This window comes from Narcine bancroftii, chromosome 10, assembly GCF_036971445.1.
Source record: "Narcine bancroftii isolate sNarBan1 chromosome 10, sNarBan1.hap1, whole genome shotgun sequence".
Taxonomy (NCBI): Eukaryota; Metazoa; Chordata; class Chondrichthyes; order Torpediniformes; family Narcinidae; genus Narcine; species Narcine bancroftii.
In genome coordinates, this window is record NC_091478.1 from 67,148,243 (window position 1) to 67,171,955 (window position 23,713).

The window sequence follows — 23,713 nt, forward strand, 5'->3', positions numbered from 1 at the left end:
GAGGTACAAGGACTGCCTAAAGAAATCTCTTGGTGCCTGCCACATTGACCACCGCCAGTGGGCTGATATCGCCTCAAACCATGCATCTTGGTGCCTCACAGTTCAGCGGGCAGCAACCTCCTTTGAAGAAGACCGCAGAGCCCACCTCACTGACAAAAGACAAAGGAGGAAAAACCCAACACCCAACCCCAACCAACCAATTTTCCGCTGCAACCGTGTCTGCCAGTCCCGCATCGGACTTGCCAGCCACAAACGAGCCTGCAGCTGACGTGGACATTACCCCTCCATAAATCTTCATCCGCGAAGCCAAGCCAAAGAAGAAAGAATATTCCATCTAAGCAAAAATTGATGAATTTCAAATTCAGAAATATTTGCCATCTCAATTTTGGCCCAACTAGGAGGCCGTACCAAATCCATCAATGAACTAATAAATTTAAGTTGGGCTGCTTCATAATGATTTTGAAAATGTGGTAAACGTAATCCCCCCAACTCATATTTCCAAGTTATTTTATTCAAAGCTACTCTCAAAAATTTACCTCTCCATAAAAACTCCCTAACCATTTTATTCAAGTCTCGAAAAAAAATATTATCAAGTAAATATGGAATAGATTGAAAGAAATATTGTATACGTTGAAAGATATTCATCTTAATTGTATTTATCCTACCCATTAAATTAATAGGTAAATCTTTCCATTTAATCAAATCAGTTTTAATTTTTTTCATTAACGGAACATAATTTAATTTATATAAAGATTGATAATTAACATTCAAAATTATACCCAAATATTTATTTTGATCAGTCCATTTCAAATTAATAATATTCTTATAAACTGAATAATCTCCTTCACTTACCGGTAATATTTCACTTTTTTCCCAATTAACTTTATATCCAGGAAGACATCCATATTGTATTAAACACTCCTTCAAGTGCAAAAGTGACTGAGCTGGGTTTATTAAATACACCAATACATCATCAGCAAATAAATTAATTTTATACTCCTCATCTAAAACTTTCATACCTTGTATCTGTGTATTTTGTCTTATCAGCTGTGCTAAAGGTTCAATCACTAATGCAAACAAAGCTGGTGATAAAGGACAACCTTGATGAGTTGATCGAGTTAACTTAAAGGGTTCCAAAATCAAAACATTCATCAATACTCTAGCTATCGGATTACTATATAGAGCCCTAATCCAACCAATAAAGAAAGGACCAAACTTAAATTTCTCCAAAACTTTAAACAAAATATTCCATTCAACTCTATCAAATGCTTTTACTGCATCTAGAGATATCACCATCGGGTGATCTGAAGATTGTCAAAATCTATGAATCAAACTAATCACGCGCAAAGTGTTATCTGAAGTATATCTATTCTTTATAAAACCTGTTTGATCCATATGAATCAACCTAGGTAACAATTTAGCCAATCTATTCGCTAATATTTTGGCTGTTATTTTATAATCTACATTTAACAATGAAATTGGTCTATATGAAGATACTTTCAAAGGATCTCTATCTTTTTTTTGGAATTATTGTAATTAAAGCACGAGAACAAGACTCAGGTAATTCATAATGTTCTCAAACTTGATGTAATACATCCCCAAACACTGTAGATAAATCATCATTAAAAAATTTTATAAAATTCAACTGAAAATCCATCATCACCAGGCGATTTACCGTTCGGCATTTCTAGCATAGCCATTTTAATTTCTGAATCAGTAAATGATTCTTCTAACTCCTGCATCCTCTAATATCGGTAAATTCAACTGTGATTTTTTTTAAAAATCAATTGATCCAATTTCTTGTTTTCCTTCAGATGTATATAACTTTTTATAAAATTCATCATTAATCTCATGAGGTTTATAAGTAATAAGAGAATTCCATCTAACAGCATTAATAGTCCTCAAAATTTGTTCTTTCTTTAATTGCCACACCAATACCTTATGTGCTTTCTCTCCCCATTCATAATACCTATTAATAGTCCTATTAATCACACATTCAAATTGATAAGATTGCAAAGTATTATATTCCAATTTCAACCTAGATAATTCTATTTTCTGATCTTCTGTGGCATCTTTCTGAAATTCCTTTTCTAACTCATCAAACTGTTTCTCTAATTCAAGACTCTGATTTAATCAATTCTTTTTTATTTTAGAAGTATAACTGTATTTGTCCTCTCAAATAGGCTTTCATAGCATCCCATAATACAAACTTGCTTTGAATAGAATTAGAATTTTCTTTCAAAAAAATTAATTTGTTTTTTCAAAAATTCAATAAATTCCATATTTTTAAACAACATTGTATTAAACCTCCAACGATAGGCCACTTGGATTTTCTCAGAAGTTGCATATGTAAAATATAACAAAGAATTATCTGAAATCACCCTACTTTTATATTCTGCTTGTTTTGTTTTCCCTTGTAAGTGTGCCAATACTAAAAAGAAGTAAATCCTTGAAAACGATTCATGTCTAGATGAATAAAAGGAGAAATCTTTCTCTGTCGGATTAAGACGTCTCCAAATATCTACTAAATTAAAATCTTTCATCAACGCTTGAACCTGAACTGCCATCTTGGATTTCTTAATTTTCTTCGGAGATTTATCTAATAAAGGTTCCAAAACACAATTAAAATCACCACCAACTAAAATATTATCATTAGCCTGACCCAAACATAAAAATGCATCTGAAATAAATATTTCATCATCTGCATTTGGGGCATAAATATTAAGTAAAGTCCAAAATTCACTAAAAATCTTACAATTCAATTTAAGAATACATCCTGCCTTTTCCTCCATTGATTGTAATTCAAAGATAAATTTTTATGTATCAAAATTGCTACACCTTTAGCCCTAGAATTAAATGAAGAAGAATATACATGCCCAACCCAGTCCCTCTTTAATTTCATACTTTCCTTCACATTCAAATGTGTTTCTTGTAAAAGAGCAATATCAATTTTCATTTTCTTAATATACGCCAAGACTTGCTTACGCTTAATCAGACTATTTAATCCTCGAACATTAAAAGTAGCAAACCTCAACTTTGACATATCTACTATTATTACTAAATACCAATAATATCTTTATATAAAAACTCAAATCAATGTATATAGGCCCTACAATAGGAGAGAAAAATCACAAATTAAAAATTAACTAAAATAAAAATAATAAAGAAAAAAAAAAGAAACCCCCCCCCCAAAAAAAAACTACCAAAGGGTAGTAATCCCCTAAACAAAAATTGGGTGTGGGTCACCCACCAGTGGCTGATGACTAGTAAAGAATTTAGAGCAAATCTCTTCCTCCCCAGCCAAACAATCAATGACATAAAAATATCATAATAACAAAAAAAATAGAATAAGAAACAGAAAATTCTTCTTTTCATCCAAGAGATTTCAATCTTGAAGATCCCATTTCAGAAAAAGTTGGACTCTTTCTATTCCCATTTTTCCCATTTCTGCCATTTTTTCCATTTCCAGAACAACCAGATTTTTCTTTAGGAGATAATGATGGACTACGTCTTTGTCCTCTTATATCTGGCAATGAATCAGCAAAAATCATTGCTTCACAATAATTTTCAAAAACCAAAATTGATATTCTCCATAGAACACCTTCAACACTGCCGGGTAGCAAAAAGTAGACTTATAGCCTTTATGCCACAAAACTTTAACTGGATTAAATCGACGTCGACATTGAATGACCTCTTGACTCAATTCAGGATTTTAAAAAACTCTGCTATTCTGAATCAATAACGGAGTTTGTCATTGTCTTGCATTTTGCACTGCTAGTTGAAGTATTGCTTCTCTGTCCAAATAATTCAAACATTGAATTATTACCGGTCTCGGTGGTTGACCAGCTGAGGGTGTTCTTCTATGGGTTATTTCCAGTACCAATCACCCAGAAAAAAATTCTTGCCCTAATACTTGCGGGATCCAGTCTTTAAAGAAATGAAGAGGATCTTGTCCTTCTATACCTTCTGGCAAACCAACAATTTTCACATTATTCCTTCTGCTTTGATTCTCCAAGTAGTCTATTTTCCTCTCTAGCTCCTTCTTGCATTCTCCCAATTCTATGACTGATTTTTCAACCTTCAACACTTTTTCTGTGTTAGAAGCCACTTGTTGTTTGCAGTCCGAAAAAGCAGTCTGAATTTTTTAAAATTCTTCATAAGATGCATCCACACGTGCTTTAACTGTACTCAATTCTAAACATACTAGCATTCATTTGAACCATCTCATTCATTAGAGGCTGAATAACAGCATTTAGCTTTATACACTGTAGATCAGAAAAGCTCAGCCCTGCTCTCTCTGACGTAGTGTTAAAACAAGGTAACTGCAGCTCCTGCTGCAACTCAACAGAGGCATTTTAAAAGTTTTACTGCGGGTCTGGACTCACAGAGTAATCCCCTACTAATCACAGAGCACCTATGGCCTAGGGAATACTTAAAGTGGTACATGAGTGTTGCCCATTCAGAGCCAGCTCTCCAGCGCATGATGTCCTCTTTTGTGGAAACTGCCAAAATGTTTGGCCTGGAAGTCAGCCTGAAGAAAACTGAGGTCCTCCATCAGCCAGCTCCCCACCATGACTACCGGCCCCCCCACATCTCCATCGGGCACACAAAACTCAAAATGGTCAACCAGTTTACCTATCTCGGCTGCACCATTTCATCTGATGCAAGGATCGACAACGAGATAGACAACAGACTCGCCAAGGCAAATAGCGCCTTTGGAACACTACACAAAAGAGTCTGGAAAAACAACCACCTGAAGAAACACACAAAGATCAGCGTATACAGAGCCGTTGTCATACCCACGCTCCTGTTCAGCTCCGAAACATGGGTCCTCTACCAGCATCACCTATGGCTCCTAGAACGCTTCCATCAGCGCTGTCTCCGCTCCATCCTCAACATTCATTGGAGTGACTTCATCATCAACATTGAAGTACTCGAGCTGGCAGAGTCCGCAAACATCGAATCCACGCTGCTGAAGATCCAACTGCGCTGGGTGGGTCACGTCTCCAGAATGGAGAACCATCGCCTTCCCAAGATCGTGTTATATGGCGAGCTCTCCACTGGCCACCGAGGCAGAGGTGCACCAAAGAAGAGGTACAAGGACTGCCTAAAGAAATCTCTTGGTGCCTGTCACATTGACCACCGCCAGTGGGCTGATCTCGCCTCCAACCATGCATCTTGGCGCCTCACAGTTCGGCGGGCAGCAACCTCCTTTGAAGAAGACGACAGAGCCCACCTCACTGACAAAAGACAAAGGAGGAAAAACCCAACACCCAACCCCAACCAATCAATTTTCCCTTGCAACCGCTGCAACCGTGCCTGCCTGTCCCGCATCGAACTTGTCAGTCACCAACGAGCCTGCAGCAGACGTGGGCATACCCCTCCATAAATCTTCGTCCGCGAAGCCAAGCCAAAAAAAGAAGAGACATGAGTGAAAAAGAAAAGGTTGACAACCACTGGTCTAGTATCACATACCCATATTTGACGGCATGTTAGATCCACTTTTTTCCCCCTTAAAAAATGGCTCAAAAATATTCCCCTGGTCTTGAATGCATGGTTGAAATTGGTGAATATGGTGAATAACGTCGACGGTGATGTTGTCGACCCCCACACTGCTTACTGTTGTGTTGAGAAAGTGTCAGGTTCATGAGAGACAAGTCTGCACACAAGGGTTTGAATTAAATGTTACTTCTAGTAACACAACAATAATTAGAGAGCATGGGAAAATCGTAGTGGGAATAAAACATACACGTGCGCACAAATTATAAAAGAACATGATTGTTGTGAGAACAAAAAACTTGGTGGCCTCTTTCCGAGCTTTACTCAACTTAATTCTACAGTTACAGTTAGAATGTACAAGAAAGGCACGAGGCAGCAGTGAGAAGCTGAATGGAGGAAGAAGAACAGTTAAGAATAACTTAGTAATACTGTGATCTTCCCTCCTAAAACAAATCACTAACAGTATCAAGTAACACTTCACGGGACTACTCCTACCCACATTGAATGAGAGGTTTTGGTACACAGCTGGATCTCCTTAGTCCTCAAGCTTCATCATGCTCTCCTCGCTATGGCACATCACATCTTCCTCCTCCCCCAGTATTGGGACCACCAGATTTCTTTCACCTTGTTTCACAGTAGGAGATGTAGGGATTGCCTTGGCTTCCGAACAAGGTGCCAAGTCACTAACAGACCCAGTAGATTCCCGTCCATCTGGGTACCTGATGTTGGATTACTGTCAAGGAATTCAACTTGGTCTACAAGTGGTTCTGTCTCTCTCTCTCTCTCTTAGTAGTATGGATCTAGGGGTCATTAGCCAGAAGGGTAGTAAATTTTCAAGGGATGAGTGGCAAAAAAACGTTCATGGGATGCAGTGTTTGTTGCTGTACACAACTGCAATCTTTGGGAGTGTAGGACCTTGGGAAGAACCAGTTCCCCATGCTTCTTGGGCAGGTTACATGATCTAAGGGCCAAATAGACTGCCTTCCATATGATGCCGTTGAACTTCTCTACCTGTCCATTCCTAATTGAGCGGTATGGTAGGACTTGTGGCAACCCCTTTCTGGGAGAGGTCATCTTTCAGGTCCTTAGACAAGAAGGTGGTGCCTCAATCAGAGTGTATGTCATTTGGCATTGCACATAGGCTAAATAGCAGTACACGTTCTTATCCCTTTGTCCGTGATTCTGAAAACCTCCAAAAATTGAACTTTTTTTTACTGCATACACAGTATATTTTCAGGTGTTCTAGAGAGAGCGAGGAAAGAATGTGTCTTGGGCAGTGAGCTGAAAGAGAGTGAGGAATGAACGTGACTTGGGCAGGCAAGCAAGGAGAGGGCGCGACCTGGGCAGGGAGAGAGCAAGGAGAGAATAGCACTCAGGCAGTGAGCGGGGAGAGAACAGCAGCATGACTCGACCAGACGAGCGGGAAGAGAGTGAGGAGAGGATGCAGCCTGAAGAGCACAGAGGCCCAGCAGGGGTAAGGAGAGTCAGAGCCAGAGGGCAAAGAGGCCTGGGTGCTGAACGCCAAGGCTCAGGAGGAAGGGGGAGAGAAACAAGCTGGAGCCGAGGAGGTGGTGGTACTGAAAGTGCTCTGGCATTCCCCAGAGCAGTTCCAGCTGTGTGAGGGGTTATGGGTAACAAATATGACCATTGTTTGTTGAGCCTGCTTCAGTGAAGTATTGCAAATCTATAACGCTGCCATTTTTATTTCATAATCCAAATACTGAGAAGTGTCTGGTCCAAAGACTTGGATAAAAGGATAATCACCTGTTTGAATATTGGGACAGAGAAAAGCAAAGGGGAAACGTGAATATTCATCAACTACTATAAGTAAATATGGGTTACTCAAAGCTGTAGGTAAGGGTCCCTTGAAATCAATACTAAGCCATTCCATAGGTTTTGTTGCTTTGATAAGAGTTCCTTCTGGTGGGTGGTAGAACTGAGGCTTTAGTTCAGCACAGACCCTTCATGAACCACAAGTCTTCTTGACATCTTGTGTAGAAAAGGGGAGATTTTTTTGCTCTAATAAAATGCAGCAGCCGAATTATTCCTGGAGGACAAAGTCTGTTGTGAATGTCAGCGAGTGTGGAGGTAGTAAAGGCTGAACAAGTGTACACTTGACTAAATGCATCAGGGACCACATTCTCTTTCCCAGGACGGTACTTTATTATGTAACTAAATGGTGCAAGTTCCAGCCCCAATTTTTGAATATTTGCGTTCTTTATCTTTGGATGCCTTTTACTGTCAAACATAAAGGCCTCTGACCTCAGATCAGTAACCAAGCTAAAGCATCGCTGTGTCAGGTAGTGGCTCCATTTGTGCACTGCCTCAATGATGACAGTCACTTCTTTCTCTACAGTGTGGTAGAGCAATTCACTTCCTTGTAGCGTCTTGGTTAATGACAACAGAAATAGCCACATCAGAGGCGTCACACTCTATCTCAAAGGTTAAGTTTTCATCCACCAAGTGCAGGGTGGCGTCCTCCTGTGGTGAAATATGGCCTTGCATGTATACTGTTCAGGCTGTCCCTCCAACTCTCTCTTTAATAAGTTAAAGGTGTTCAGGGCCTTTTCCTCCATTGGAAACTTTTTTGTATTTACCATCGGTTGAATCTTGTTAGAAACCCCAGGAATCAATTTGGTGTAATAAGGAAACATCCTAAATACCTTATTTAAGGATCGCCAATTTTCTGGTGGAGGCTCTTGTAGTGGGCGAAGTCTCTCAGGATCTGGCTTAATGACACAATTTCCCCCACATTCCCCCACACCATATCCAAGAACATTAATGGAATTCACAGACTCCACAGTCTTTGAATCATTAAGTGTTAGGTGCCACTGACTGAAGGTCTTTAGGAATTTCTTTACATTTTGATCATGTCCCTCTTGTGTGTAACCAGCAATAGTGATATTATCAAGGTAACGGAAGGCACCTTGCAGTTTTTCTTCTCTCACTAACATCCATATCTCACTGGAAGGCGGCTACCCCATTTGTGACTCCAAATGGAATCCTACAAACTTCCATTGGGTCAAAAGCCGTATATTTCCTATCTGACCCCTTCACTGACGCTTGGTGGTAGGCACTTTTCAGGTCAGAGGTAGAGATAGAGGTGGAGCACGTGTAGAGCAAGTTCGTTCACCATTTCGTCAATTCTTGGCAAGGGGATAAGCATCCAATTTCAATCCAATGATTGATTGTGAATAATCTACACACATTCACTGCTCGAGTCGATGGGTGCGATCCTTCACCACTTGGGATTGCCATGATGATGTGCATATCTCAATTATGCCTTCTGAAAGTAATTGGCGAATTTCCTCTGCAATTGAGTCCCGATCATCTTTGCTAAAGCTTCTCAATTTGGCAGCAATTTGTTTACATCTTCATGATAAGTTTGGGAAAAGGGATGGTTCTTCTCTTTTTGCTGCTGTCAGAGCACATTAATGATCAGCACCATTCGTAGTTCGCTCAGACAAGGGTCTTCCGTATTCAAATTTCACACTCAGATGCTGACGCTGGAAATCCTGGCCAAGTATTAAGTCCGAACATAGAGACTTCAATACACCAAGTCTTGAGGCAGCGTACGACTGGCTACTAATACTAAGAGTTAGTTGAACAACAACATATCCTTGGGAACTAGTGTTTAAAGTTTTCTGAACCACAGGTGGGTGAACCTTTTAGTTTTAGTTCCTGCGTGACTTTCTCACTAAGATAACTATCGATGCTGCATGAATCCAACAGAGCACTTAACCTTTTACTATTCACAGTCATAAAGGTTGCGGCTTGAGCGAGTCCTTGTGGCCTATTAGTAAGTTTAGCCTTTACCTGAGAGTTGATCACTTTTACCACTGAGTTTGGTGAGGCCTTGGATTTGCAAACCCTGGCATAAATGTCCCTTCTTGACACAGTTATAACAAGTAGCCTCACGTACTGGACAATTATCCCGTGAATGGTAAGAAAAACTACAGAAGAAACATTTCCATTTTGTATTATAAGTGTCAGCCACACCTGGTATCTCAAGAATAACAGGAAGGTTATCAGGCAGCCCTGCTAAAGAATCCTTCTCACATACCTGCGGTACCTGTGATGGTTCAGGGTTCATTAGTAAAGCTATATGGGTCGCCAGGGTAGCATATGCATCATTATTGCGTTGAGCTATGTCTAACGCAGTAGCTTGGTTATAACAGTCTGTAAGTCTAGGGTTTTATTTTCTAAGAGACGCTAACCTATTGCAGGTGAGACAATGCCAGCAATGAATGCATCACGCATTGCCTCGTTTCCACACTATGATCTCAAAAATTACAGTTTCTCTTTAACTTTTCCAACTTCCTGAAGAAATCATCTAATGATTCTCCTGGCTTCTGCCGCCTGATAGCCAGTAAATGTCTGGCAAAAACCTCATTGTGAGTCTTCACATATAAAATCTCCAACTTAGTTGAGATCTTAGTTCATCTGTCAATGGATAGCTGAGTCAAAATTTTCACGTCCTTCTACGTATTCAAAAACGTTGCAACTCACACAGCCTAATAGTGTTCTGTACTTGTTCTGTATCTTGTCCCCATAGTTGTTTGCATCATTCATGAAAACCGTCCGCCAGTCTCACCACTCCTTGGCAGCTGTCAGTGAGCTGGGGCCGATGTCTAAGTATTTGGGCCTCCACGCTGTCTCCATGTGTGACAATTAAGTTGAGTTAATTTTTGTGAGAATGAAAAAACTTGGTGGCTGTTTTCCAAACTTTACTCAACTTAATTGCACAGTTATAGTAAGAATGTAAAAGAAAAGTGTGAGGCAACAGTGAGAAGCTGATTAGAGGAATAAGAATAACTAGAAATAACTTTGTAGTGTTAGAGTGGGAAAAACGTGCACAATTTAATAAAACATAGTTGTGCAAGATATAAAAGATCGTGGGAAAATTTACCAAATATTGATCTATAGCAGCGAATTTAAAACATTTTCTTTCCACTCACATACCACCTTAAGTAATCCCTTACTACTCACCGCTATCTATCGTGTGGGCTGAAGGCAGGCTGCTGGGGGTGAGAAAAGGAGCGGTGGGCTTCAGACTGAGGACAAACCCACAGACCAGCTTGCTCATGGCACAAGGTAACGAGAGACAGCTGGGAACAGCTGAGAGTGGGGCGGTGGGGTCGGTGTGTGATCACAATCCCACTCCCTAACACTAATCTCCTCTCCTCTCCCTTAATAATTGAAGGTCTGTCAGTGACTGTTTTGAATGCATTCAGTAACTGAACATTCACACCCTCCTTCTGTAGAGTTCCAGATTCAGTAGCCTTTGATACATACTTTTTATCTTATTCATGAGTGATCAATCTCTATTTTGAAAGACCAACAGCCACCCCACTTCTGTCCTGTCAAAACCAAGAATTATGAATTAAATCAGCTCTCATTCTCCTCCCATCAACACATCAGGGCTTCACCCACCTAACGAAATAATGAGTCGGGTAGAGGATGCATCACTGTTTCACCACCAGCTCATTTCATCTTCAGCTCATTTCAAACTTCTGCATTTATGGGAACATGCATAGACATCAGGAGACAAGTGCCTGCTGGTCAGGTATTCCCGAGTGAACTCCTCGATGTCAGCCTGATCGACTGCCTTTTACTTTTGCTGTATCATTGCAGTTCAATCTGGCTGACCTAGTGTCAAATCAATGATGTACTGGGAATGATACCTTGTCGAGTTGGTGCTGCACCCAACCACACTTTGTGATTGCCCTTACCCATCTCCATGAGCGGCCCGCAGCAAAAGAGATCGGGGCCACCGGGAGAGAGCGGGGCGTCGGGACCCCGGGAGAGAGCGGGGCGTCGGGACCCCGGGAGAGAGCGGGGCGTCGGGACCCCGGGAGAGAGTGGGGCGTCGGGACCCCGGGAGAGAGCGGGGCGGTGGGACGCCGGGAGAGAGCGGGGCGGCGGGACGCCGGGAGAGAGCGGGGCGGCGGGACGCCGGGAGAGAGCGGGGCGGCGGGACGCCGGGAGAGAGCGGGGCGGCGGGACGCCGGGAGAGAGCGGGGCGGCAGTATTATTCTTAAAAAGATTTTTCCTGTTGTCCTTCTTCCATGTTTTGTCCAAGTTTTAAATAGTTACCCATAAATACACTTTTTTTTAAAATTACAGTCCACATTCACATCCTTACCCAAATTGCCAGAAGCGAGTTTAACACAACCAGCGTTTCTTGTTACTAGGTCTGAATGTGGAAAAAAGCTGGGATTAGAATAACACCTCCCCCCACCCCCCCCCCCCACCCCATTCCATCTCAGTGCTTTTTAAACAGCAGATGTTCTGCTAAAAAGGAGCAAATGTCCCTGAATGAAAGGGCAGTGTAAAAAATATATAGGAATCCCTTAAATATCCCTATTGCACCAGGTTCCATCACTACCCCTGGCAATGTATTCCAGCCACCCCACCCCTCACCCCTCCCCCCCAACTCTCTGAGTAAAAAAACTCATCTGACATTTCCCCTAAACTTTCCTCCACTCACCTTAAACTGATGCCCTCTGGCATTTGTTACCATTGACCAGGGAAAAAGGTACTGGCTGTCCACCCCATCTAATTCCTTCATAATCTTATATACCTCTATTAAGTCATCACTCATCATTTGCCATGTTTGTCAATAAACCACCTTACTACATGATACATCTTCCCCTCTCCGCGTTCTGTAGGGGCCGATCCCTCCATGACACCCTCATCCACTCCTACCTCCCCACCTATCGCTTCCATGGCATCTACCCCTGTGACTGCAAGAGATGCCCTATATGCGCCCACATCTCCTCACCATCATTCAAGGCCCCAAACAGTCCTTCCAAGGGAAGCAATACTTCACTTGCCAATCTGGAGGATCATCTACTCCATCCAGTGCTCCCGCTTTCATCTCCTCTACATCGGAGAGACTGGGCGCAGGTGGGAAGATTGCTTTGTTGAGCACCTCGACTCTGTCCACCCCCAATCCCATTCCATTCCCTTGCTGACGTGTCTGTCCATGGTCTTGTGCACTGCCAGACTGAGACCACCCGCAAATTGGAGAAACAACACCCTCCAATCAGATGGCATTAACATCAACTTATCCGGTTTCTGTTAACCTCTCCCCTCATCTTTGTCTCTTCTCTCCATTCACCCCCTCTCTCTCTCTCTCTCTCTCTCTCTTTCTCTTTCTCCCTCCCCTCATTTCTCTCTGTCACCTTTTGCAGAGCCAAATCAATTCTCATCTTTTAAATATTTTTATTGAGTTTAATATAAAAGCTTGTCTTTACAAAATCTCTCTAAATTTGGGTTCTCCCAAAATATATGGATCAGTGAGGCTTCAAAATTTTACGCTTCTCACAAAGTGGATCAATATCTGCATTAAAAAACAAGATAATTTAAGTTTGGACCATGTGTTCTCTGCAGCACCTTAAATTGTAATAAGCAATGCCTTGCACAAAATGAGGAATCATTAATTGAGCTGAGGATGGGATACCAATCTTCATCTGAAAATATTATGTTCAAATATCATTATCAATCATTCTGAATCCCAGCTATTGAGGCTGATCTTAAATCCAATAAATCATTATAAATATATGATATTAATCCACCGTGAACAGAAAACCATAAATTTAAAAAATAGATCAAGAATATTAGTATTTGAGATTTGAGGAAAGTCAGAAAGTTTGGACTGAAGAAAAACTCTAACTTGTAAATATCTAAAAATTTCTATTAGAAAGATTAAATTTGGCTAATAATCGTTCAAAAGAGGCAAAATTATCTTGAATAAAAATATTGTTTTCCCTAATCTATACCATTCCATGAAACCTACATCCAGCAAAGACAGCTGTAAAAGATGATTATCTATAATCTTCTCTCTTAACATATCTTTTGTCTGTTGGCCTGGACTCCTCCCCCCTGTCATTCCTCCCCCCCCCACCCTCACTTTCTCTCCGCAGTCTTTAAAGCCTGCCTGCTTTTTGCTTATACTTGTACCTTGAAGAAGGGCTCAGGCCTGAAACCTTGGTAATCTAGCTTTACATCCTATGGTCTCTGTGAGACCACCTGAGTTCCTCCAGCGTTTTCACGTTAGAGACTTCTAAGCTTGGTCTGAACAAGAATCCTGTTTTATTTCCCGTGCACTTGAGCTGCTGCATTGACTTCAAAGCGTGTCACCGTTGATGCCTTAACACTAGCATATTCTCATTTTGATGCCAACCAGTTTGGGTGCACCTTGAGTCACCAATGTTAATGCTTCAGCACCCATATTTAACCCATTTTTCATCCTCGCCTTCTAATCCACAACTCCACCCCCACCCCCATCAGATTGTACGACATCTCTCTAGAGTGACCTTTACCTGTGCATCTTTGGGGTGTGGAAAGAAACCAGAGCACCAAAAGAAATCCCACAAAAATCAAAGGGACGTCTCCTCACAATTAGCACCAGTTGTCAGGATCAAGCCCAGGACTGTGGAAGTGTGAAGCAGCAACTTCACTGTGTCATCTAATAGAATTCCAACTCCGTGAGATGCACTGAGATTTTCAGCAAGTCTTGCAATTTCTTGAAACTTCTGTCAATTAATTTTCCATCTATCTTTTTAATAATGCTAAAAGTGGCACGAATGTTTCCGACAGTTTTTTTTTAAAAAGAAGCAGTCAGGCGACTCAGTATAACGGAGACGTAGCTCACTTGCATGATCTTTAGTTGGAGACGCAATCAGCAGTTGATGTCAGTCCTGGCGCGCTCAGATACAGAGCATAAGGCAACTTTCTGGAGAAACTTAGCAAGTTGAGCATCATTGGTAGAGGGGGGAAACGTTGAATGTTTCGGGTTGAGACACTTTACCAGGACCCATGGGCGCTGCTTGATCTGCCGTCTTTCTCCACCTGGCTATTTTTTGCCCCAGATTCCAAAAACTGCAGTCTCTCGTGTGTCTTCTTTTCTATGGTCCCTGGTACCTGTCGTGGAACAATTATAGCTGAGCAGTCTTTGCAAGAGGTACTCGGTAAAACACAAACTAATCAAACAAATCCATTTATTTCAGAATGCATCCCATCGGTGTGTATTCTTTTTTGAAGATGGTAAGCTGAAAGCCTGTTTAAATATTTTGTTTAGTGTTGGGGAACCTGGTTAAAGTGTAATTTAGACCATAAACTCATGTTACAGAAAACATCTCCAGCTGGAATTCCACGGGCTGTAATACGACAATAGAGGGTAAACAAACCATTTGCATGTGTGACCACCTGACCTACTTTGCTGTGTTACTGGTAAGTTATACGTGTCTGTTCCATGAGAGAAGGTACGGCAGTAGGTCCGTCATCTCAACCTGAGCACTTAACCTAGAAAATTATAGAGTCCGAGATTCTTGCAATACAGAGGCTGTTCAGCCCACCAAGTCCATGCTGATCCTCCGGTCCTCACATCAATCCTCCCCTCATCTCATTGTTATATTCCCACCAGATTCCATCCATTCACGGACCCACTATGACCAATTCACCTCCCAAACTGCACATCTTTGGGATAAGGGAGAAAATTGGGGCTCATCCACATTTTAAACAGCACCTTAATTTCCTGTTTCCCTGCTAATCCATTCATCTACAATCCCCGTTGAGGTCAATGGAGTCTACTCGCCTGAGCTGGCCTGGAATCCTTGAGGTTATTGTCCATTGGAATGCCAGAGAACCCGAGGACACAGAATCTCACAATGGACACTGTGATAGCTGGAAATGACAGATCTCTCCCTCCTCACAATCGGACTACTCAATGGGGAACTTGGCCACACCATCCCAGCACCAGCCGTGCACTTATTCTGAACTGATGTCCACGACCAGCAGAATTGACAGCTTCACCTTATAATAATAAATGCTCATAATAATTTGAATCAACTACAGAAATAAACACTTTAGAGATAGATTAGGTTTAATCCTTACTCAGTGTTCTCCATTATTTCTCAAAGGACTTCAACATGAATGACAACACATTGGGTCAAAATGTTTTGACTTCATTAACATACATCACAAGAATTGGCTGTGGGATCTCTGCCATCTTCACAGCCATCACAGTGCTCCACTTCTGGGTGATCAGGTGAGCCGGACCTTCCATGCAGTGAGCCCTGCAGAAGCGTCAGTCCAGGGGAAGGAGAGGGGGGACGAGGGAGGAGAGAAGATTGAGATGGGGAGGGAGAGGGTATGGGAAGGAAGGGACAGGGTAGGAGAGGGGACAGGAAGGGGGAAGGAACTGGCATGGATAGGAGATGAAACAGCCCAGTCTGGCAGGAGAAGAGTGGTTGTGTCTTCTGGACTCCAGGCAGGTCCTCATTTTCACACTCTCACAGATCTCTGTAAATTTGTTCTGGTTGCTTTAGTCAATATGAATAGTGCTGTGAAATGAAATTACATCTCACAATGTTGGTATCTGGTTATCTTTTTGTTTCAGGAAGTTGAAAGGCAATGATACAACCAAGATCCACATTAACCTCTGCATTGCTTGCTTTCTCTTGAACACAAATTTCCTGATCAATGAGTGGTTCAGTGACCTGATGATTGATGGTCTCTGTAAGACTCTTGCCGTGTTCCTTCATTATTCATTGTTGTGCCTTTTTACATGGATGGCAATTGAGGGACTTCATCTCTACTTGATGATAGTTAAAGTCTTCAACATCTATGTCAAACATTACATCCAGAAAATGGCTCTTGTGGGTTGGGGTGAGTATCAGGGCATCTATTTCATTCTTTGATGAGACTTTGTGTGTTGCCCACAGAACATTAATTGGCCCATTTGAATGTTTTTCCAAATAGCATATGATAGACACACACCCAATGTTAATGAAGCGCTGGGACTGCGAAACATAGTACCATCAAGCTTATAAGTCTCCCATATCTAGTAATCAGATGGCTCAAGTATTCAAGTCCTTCATTTCTTGTCCTTACAATTATTATATTGTAATGGTGCAACTTCCAAAGAGGAATGGCTCATTGGCTTCTGACTGCATCCAACAACTGGCCCGATCTCCATTTCTCAGCTGCCTCCCACACATGCCCATGTGTGATTCCTTCACTTCTGAGATCCAAAGACTGCTCTGTGCCTACCACGTCTGCAACCTTTCACACCTACTCCTAGGTTCTCAGCCCCAGCATGAATTATGAGTGTTAGCCACTTTCTCATAAAAATTATTGTCTGAACTATGCTGCCTTCTTATTTCAAAGCTGGTTTTTATTTTGTATTCCTATTGCTTTATGAATTCCACCTTTCACTCTCACTCCCCACACCCTTCTCCTTTCCCCTTCCCTTTTCCCCACTATTCCTCTCTCTGTCACACTCCCTTCGCTTCCCCATTCTCCTTTCTCTCCCAGCCCATGTTCCCCAAGTTCTACCATGTGAGTTATTACTTTTGCCTATTTCTCACCACACAAAGGTATTGAAGGGAAGGTGGTCCACTTTGGGGCAGAGGCGGAATGAGAAGGATGTTCACTTCCTCCATACTCTTTCCAGCTCTAAACCTTCCAACCTGGGAACTGCGTAGCCTCTTTCTTGAGAAGATGGGACAATCCTGGAAAGGGAGAAGTGAAATGACATGCGCACAGGCGTGGCAGAGTCTTGCCTCTGATCATGCACTGCGTGGTAGTTTGCCGAAGAGCCCACGCATTTGTGAAACTTGATGGGAAGGGTAGGGATCATAGATTTATAGAGTGTGGAAACAGGCCCTTCAGTGCAACACTCACACAGATCAAAATGCTCCAGCCACAATGGTCCCATCTGTCTAGGTTTAGCCGATATCCCTCAAAGCCCATCAAATCCATGAATCTATCCTAAGTTTTCTTTCACATTGCCTCAACCACCTTCTCTGGCATCTTGCTCCATACACCCACTGCCTTCGATGTAAAAATGGGCAAAAGACCCTCTGCATTTGCCAGATCTATTCCTCTCATGAGTTTGTAAACCTCCATGGAATCGCCCCTCATCCTCTCAGCAATAAAGCCCCTGCCTGCTCAACCTCCTTCTATTGGTCAGGCTCCCGAGTCCTGGCAACATCCTCGTAAATCTTCTCTGCACCATATATTCCTCCCATCATCCTGGTTGCAACCTCACCTGCTCTGTTCAGGCAGAAGGTACGGAACCCAGAGTCCAGCACCTTTTGGTGCAAGAGGAGTTTATTTCCAACAGCGATCTGGCTCTTCAACCTCTGCTAACCTACTCTTAAAAACCAAAATCTGTCTGCACTGTTGTAGCATCACTATTTTTGGACTAACTGTAACATCGTATTTGTTCATAATTTTTTCTCTGGTGTGATAAATCAGTTTAGAAGTTATTCATTAGTGTTTGGCTGCAGCAAGTGCATTTGTATATTGAACTCGTGTGTATGACAATAAACTCTCGCCTTGTCACTGTGAGTCCACCCTGTGAATCTTAACTGTTCTTAACAAATATCATATTTATAGACAGCCATAAAATCCCAGTATAATCAACTGCAGTTGGATTGAGTCTCAATCAGCTGATTTAAAAAATGTTGCCTTCTGGTATATCTGATCCCTCCTGAAACAGCAGAGAATTTGACATTGTTAGTACTCACCTCATTGACAGTGGCCCCTTTCAAACTACAGCACCTAGGTGGTTCTCCTGGGACCCGGGTGCGATTACTGGGGCAAAGGTGCTGGAGCGCACCTTTTAAATTGCAGGGGGAATCTACGCATTAAATCACCAACCCAGCGATTTAAGGGGGGATCCCACCCCCGCAATGACTTATCACACACTCACCGGAAGTGCCGCCGGATGCTCGGGTGCTGGCTGCCCGTTGATGTACACACGCAAACGTTGGCATCACCGGAATAAGCGGGTCAGCTATTTTCCTGTGGATGAGACCTAGGTAAGTTTAACTTGGTTCTCTGACTACTTCTGAGATAGATCAGAGATGCGGTTGAGTTCCGATGGGCTTGATCCGGTTGGACCCTTTCAAACTGCCGCATAACTGGGGCGGTAACTGTGCAAATTGCCCGGTTAACCCCATTTTACATGGCAGATTGAAAGGGCAAATTGACTCACTGACTCAGACATTGTCACCACCCACTTCTTTATTAATAACCCGGCCTCAAGGTATTTGAAATTGGGTCAACCTACATTCTAACGTTACAATATTGAGCAGATTTAACCAAAGTTTCATTCAGGAGGAGTGTGCGGCACAAAACTACAGTCAATGGTGCTGAAAAATGCAACCGCAAAGTTTGGTGCTTTGTTAACCATATAACAATTACGGTATGGAAACAGGCCATCTTGGCCTCTCTAATACACACCAATTTAAGTGATCTCCTCTAGTCCCACCTACCCATGCTCCCTGTCCATAACCCTCCAATCCCCTCATATCAATGCACTTATTCAACCTTCTCTTAAATGACAAAATTGACCATGCTGCAACCACATCTTCCGGAAGGTTAAGAATGAGTTTAAAGTGTTTTTTTTTCCCCAGAGGTGGTGGTTCTTCCAATATCAGCTATTCCCAAACACAAATTAAATGTAATAATTGATAATCTCCAATGCCAATCGATCAAGCAATTGTTCCTCAATGCAACGCACAGTAAATTCTATTGATTTTGTGGTGAATGCATTTAATTTTCTTCTATTGACAGGCTTTCCTGCCGTGGTGGTGTCCTTGTGTGTTGGAGTGAGAACGGACCAATATGACCAGTTTCAGATTGAAACACAGAACAGTAACAACTCCGTTTCAATGTAGGTCTTGTTAAGTACCCCAAGGGCAATAATGTTGACACTTAATTCTCATCAGCAAGGTTGCCATCAGGTGCTGGGCAATCCATGGTGATCCTAATATTCAGAGGGAATTCTGCCAGTGAGTATGCATGCATACTGCTGAAAATACTCAAAGCTGAGGGAAAGCGAATCAGGGTTAACTATGTTGTATGCAACAATCAAGCACACCACTGGCATTCTTTATCATGGAGAGCGAGTGTAGGGTAAGCAGTAAGGTGGTAAAGTATCTAGGTCCTTTGGGAAGATGAGGTGGGATGGCAGTGCAGTGAGGTCACGAAAATGATATAATTAAACTCCATTGTGGATTAGTAACAAACAGGATAGATTGAGAAACCCTTTATAATTCATTTCACCGGACAAAGGACATATACAGTTGCAATGAATTATAAATATGTAGAGCAGCATGTGGCACATAAACCGGGGAGATTACATCAACTATCCACATCAGAATTTGTTGTAATATACATGTCACAAAATCCATTGCTTTGTGGCCGCATCACAGTGCAAAGTAGTTTCTCATGTGGATAGAGTGGCCTGCTGGCCTTTATAAATTAAAGCATAGAATATAGGAGCTGGGAAGTGACGTTGAGACTGTTCAAGGTATTGGTGAGGCCGTATTTGGAATACTGTGTGCAGTTCTGGTCACCAAATTATGGGAGGGATATCAATAAGGTAAAGAGGGTACAGAGAAGATTTACTAAAATGTTGTCTGGATTGCAGTATCTTTGGCTTGGATTCGCGGACGAAGATTTATGGAGGGGGTAAATGTCCACGTCAGCTGCAGGCTCGTTTGTGGCTGACAAGTCCGATGTGGGACAGGCAGACACGGTTGCAGCGGTTGCAGGGGAAAATTGGTTGGTTGGGGTTGGGTGTTGGGTTTTTCCTCCTTTGCCTTTTGTCAGTGAGGTGGACTCTGCGGTCTTCTTCAAAGGAGGTTGCTGCCCGCCGAACTGTGAGGCGCCAAGATGCACGGTTTGAGGCGATATCAGCCCACTGGCGGGGGTCAATGTGGCAGGCACCAAGAGATTTCTTTAGGCAGTCCTTGTACCTTTTCTTTGGTGCACCTCTGTCACGGTGGCCAGTGGAGAGCTCGCCATATAACACGATCTTGGGAAGGCGATGGTCCTCCATTCTGGAGACGTGACCCACCCAGCGCAGCTGGATCTTCAGCAGCATGGACTCGATGCTGTCGACCTCTGCCATCTCGAGTACTTCGACGTTAGGGATGAAAGCGCTCCAATGAATGTTGAGGATGGAGCAGAGACAACGCTGGTGGAAGCGTTCTAGGAGCCGTAGGTGATGCCGGTATCTAGATAACAAAGAAAGATCAAGTAGACAGGGTTTTTATTCATTGGAGCGTAGATGGTTGAGGGGGGAGATAGAGTAGATGTGATAGGCTCTTCCCCTTGAAGGTAGGTGAGATTGGAATGATGAGTTAAGGGTTAGGGGGAAAAACTTTAGAAATAACATGAGGGGGAATTTCTTCACTCAGAGTGGTGGCTGAGTGGAATGACCTTCCGGAAGAGGTGGTTGCAGCAGGGTCAATTTTGTCATTTAAGAGAAGGTTGGATGAGTGTATGGATGTGAGAGGATTGGAGGGTTATGGACAGGGAGCATGTAAGTGGGACTAGAGGAAATCACTTAAATCGGTGCAGACTAGAGGGGCTGAGATGGCCTGTTTCCGTACTGTTATTGTTATATAAGCCACCTTACAAAATAAATAAAAATAGTACAAGAAAAAACAGAAATCAAAGTGAGGCAGTGTCTGTGGTTTGTTGGTCATTCAGGAATCTGAGGGCAGAGGGGAAGAACCTGTCCTTGGGCAGTTGAGTGCTCGTCTTCAGGCTGCTTTTCCCCAATGGTAGCAGAGTGAAGAGGACATAGCCTTGGTGGGGGGGTCCTTGAGGATAAAGGCTGCTTCCTTAAGCCACCGCCTCTTGTAGATAGCCTCGATTAAGTGAAGAGTGTTGCAGGCCAAGTTAGCAAACTTTTGGAGTATTTTCTTGTCCTGAGCCTCGACTCCTCCATACCAGACAGTGATGCAACCAGTCAGAATGTAGTTTTCGAGAGTCTTTTCCGAATCTCCTCAAACCCCTACCTTCAATTAACTAATTTTCCCCTCCCTCATCATAAATGCTGCTCATAAACCAATAAGGATTAACTCAAAGCTGTTATTTGTTCAAGATGCATTTCTGTACTAGATATCAGTTTGCAGTGCCCATGTGCAGTAAAAGAATGAGCCCAAGGTTTGAGCTGGTTCGACTATGTATCCAACCATTGGATGGAATGGAATGTGAATTCTAAATTAAAGCTGCACATTGAATACTTCATAGCTTACATTTTTTTTCAACAGGTGTTGGATATCTGACAAAACAATCCATTATGTTACAAATTGTGGCTTTTTCAGTCTTGTGTGGCTTGAGAACTTTGTAATACTAATCACCGTCTGCATCAAGTTAGTTAAGATGCAAAAAGGAAGCAGTTTTGGGTCGAGATCTGTGTACAAGAAACTGTGGACCTTTCTCGGGCTCAGTTATTTGCTGGGCATCACCTGGGGTTTGGCTTTCCTTTCGCACGGACCGCTACGGGTGGTTCAAATTTACCTGTTTAGCATCTTCAACTCCCTGCAAGGTCAGTGAAGGATTTGCTGGATTTATTGTGGTAACAGGTGTTGTTATGATTTGGAAATAGTTACGCATTTTTATGAAAGGACTCCAGAGTGTGCATTCAATATTCATCAATTTTTTTTTATCATTTCCGAACAACCATCTTGTCCAAGAGTTGCTGTAGACAAATTCTAAATTACGCTTCGCATCTTAATGCCTTCTTCTTCCTGAATGTTTGCAGGGTTTATGATATTCCTGTGGTACTGGGCTATACAACAGCCAGTCAAAGAACAAACTACAAATGATATGACAGAAAAATGAAGGAGAAATGGAAGCGAGATTACAACAAGTATTTTCTAAATGATTCCTGATGCTTAATTAAGACAATCGAAATTGTCCTGAACTTCAGCTCCAAAGTGTCTGATTTCTTTTTGGATGGTCAGTCTGAATAATTAATTACATATCCTACATAATTAAGTAATTGTATTTAAATTCATAAGGCTATAAAGAGTGGCCCCTCAATCCTGACTTAGTTGTTTCTCTGAGCTAGTCATTTGCATGTGTTTGGCCCATCTCCCTCCAAACCTTTTCTGTCCACAATATAAAGCTATTCAAATTCTCAATTGGTGAGCTATAATCAAACTTTGCAAATCAGTTCCATCAAGTACATAATCAGAGAGAAGTAGCAAGCTGAGGACTCTCTAAGTTTGAAAAGTACAAATGAACCAGAAGGGATCGGCATCTACAGATTTCTTGCTTACCATTAAATGCTGAGCTTGATATGTCAGGATAGCATGACCAATACGATCAATGTAAGGTATAGATTCGCACCATATGATGTTTTGCATCAATTACCGCTCACGCCACAGAAATTAAACAAATTAAATCCACATCTTTCAGATCGGTGTTTTCGATGTGGTGAGGAGATAGGAATGTTTTTTTACATTCAACTTGATCATGTTCTAAAGTAAAACGTTTTTTGGGCAGATTTAGGAAATTGTTTTAGCGCAGCATTTAATTTCCACAAAACCCAGAATTTGTTAAAATTGCGCTGGCAGTGGCCAAAAAATGTGTAACTGTTGCATGGAAGACTGACTCCCATCTAGGTATGGCACGTTAAAACGCAGAGATACATCGTTTTATTCCCCTGGAGAAGATTACCTACAACTTAAGAAATAAGTATGACATATTTTTCAAGCTTGGCAACCATATTTATAAAATTCAGGTGGAAATCTTTAGAAAAGTTCTTCCCAACCCTCGAGACCAGCATTGATCTTCTCTAAAGAAAACTAGAATAGAATTTGTGTCACTTTTCAGCGATCCAATCCATTCTCTTCTAATCATTTTCTTGCTTTTCTATACTTTTTTTCATTTTCTTTGAGGTTCTATTTTGGGGGGGGGTGGCGGGAGGGTTGGGGTGACTGGGTTAATGTCAGCATGAATTAAATATTGAATGTACTTATATATTTGTATTTTTAACTTTGTAATTGACTCCATCTTTGGTAAAACATTTTTTAATAAAATATTTTGCTCTCATTCCCAAAAGTTTTGTTCAGTTTTCGGGTGAGTTGGCTGATTCCCGACTACCGTTGTTTTTAACCCCCTCCCCATCACAAGGAGGAGCCTTCTGTGGTTTGACCACACTAATCCTGCCTTGGGATCGTCGAAAGCCATTCTTTGAACTTTCCATCCCAAGCAAATCGGAACTAGAAGATGCAACTAGCATCTGGGAAATCCAGGTTATATTCTGCTATACTTTGAATAGGAAGCCAGATAGCATGTTTCACAATAATCAATCCTCTGGCTTATACTAGCAAGAAATATCCCACATATACATGTGTAATAGTTGAATTTTGTGGACCAATTTTTAGGGTAAAAT

At 42.0% G+C, this 23,713-nt stretch overlaps 1 protein-coding gene across 1 annotated transcript in view; it reads left to right on the plus strand.

Moving 5' to 3' along the window:
* Window positions 1-23,256, plus strand: part of LOC138743835 (adhesion G-protein coupled receptor G5-like) — a 76,788-nt gene extending 53,532 nt beyond the window's left edge. The window contains exons 18-24 of the mRNA XM_069899437.1: window positions 14,514-14,550; window positions 14,636-14,736; window positions 15,426-15,553; window positions 15,905-16,173; window positions 19,090-19,189; window positions 21,582-21,859; window positions 22,076-23,256. Of these exons, the coding sequence (XP_069755538.1) occupies window positions 14,514-14,550; window positions 14,636-14,736; window positions 15,426-15,553; window positions 15,905-16,173; window positions 19,090-19,189; window positions 21,582-21,859; window positions 22,076-22,155 (993 nt within the window). The 3' untranslated portion in view covers window positions 22,156-23,256. The remainder of the gene's footprint in view (window positions 1-14,513; window positions 14,551-14,635; window positions 14,737-15,425; window positions 15,554-15,904; window positions 16,174-19,089; window positions 19,190-21,581; window positions 21,860-22,075) is intronic.
* The last annotated feature ends 457 nt before the right edge of the window (window positions 23,257-23,713 follow it).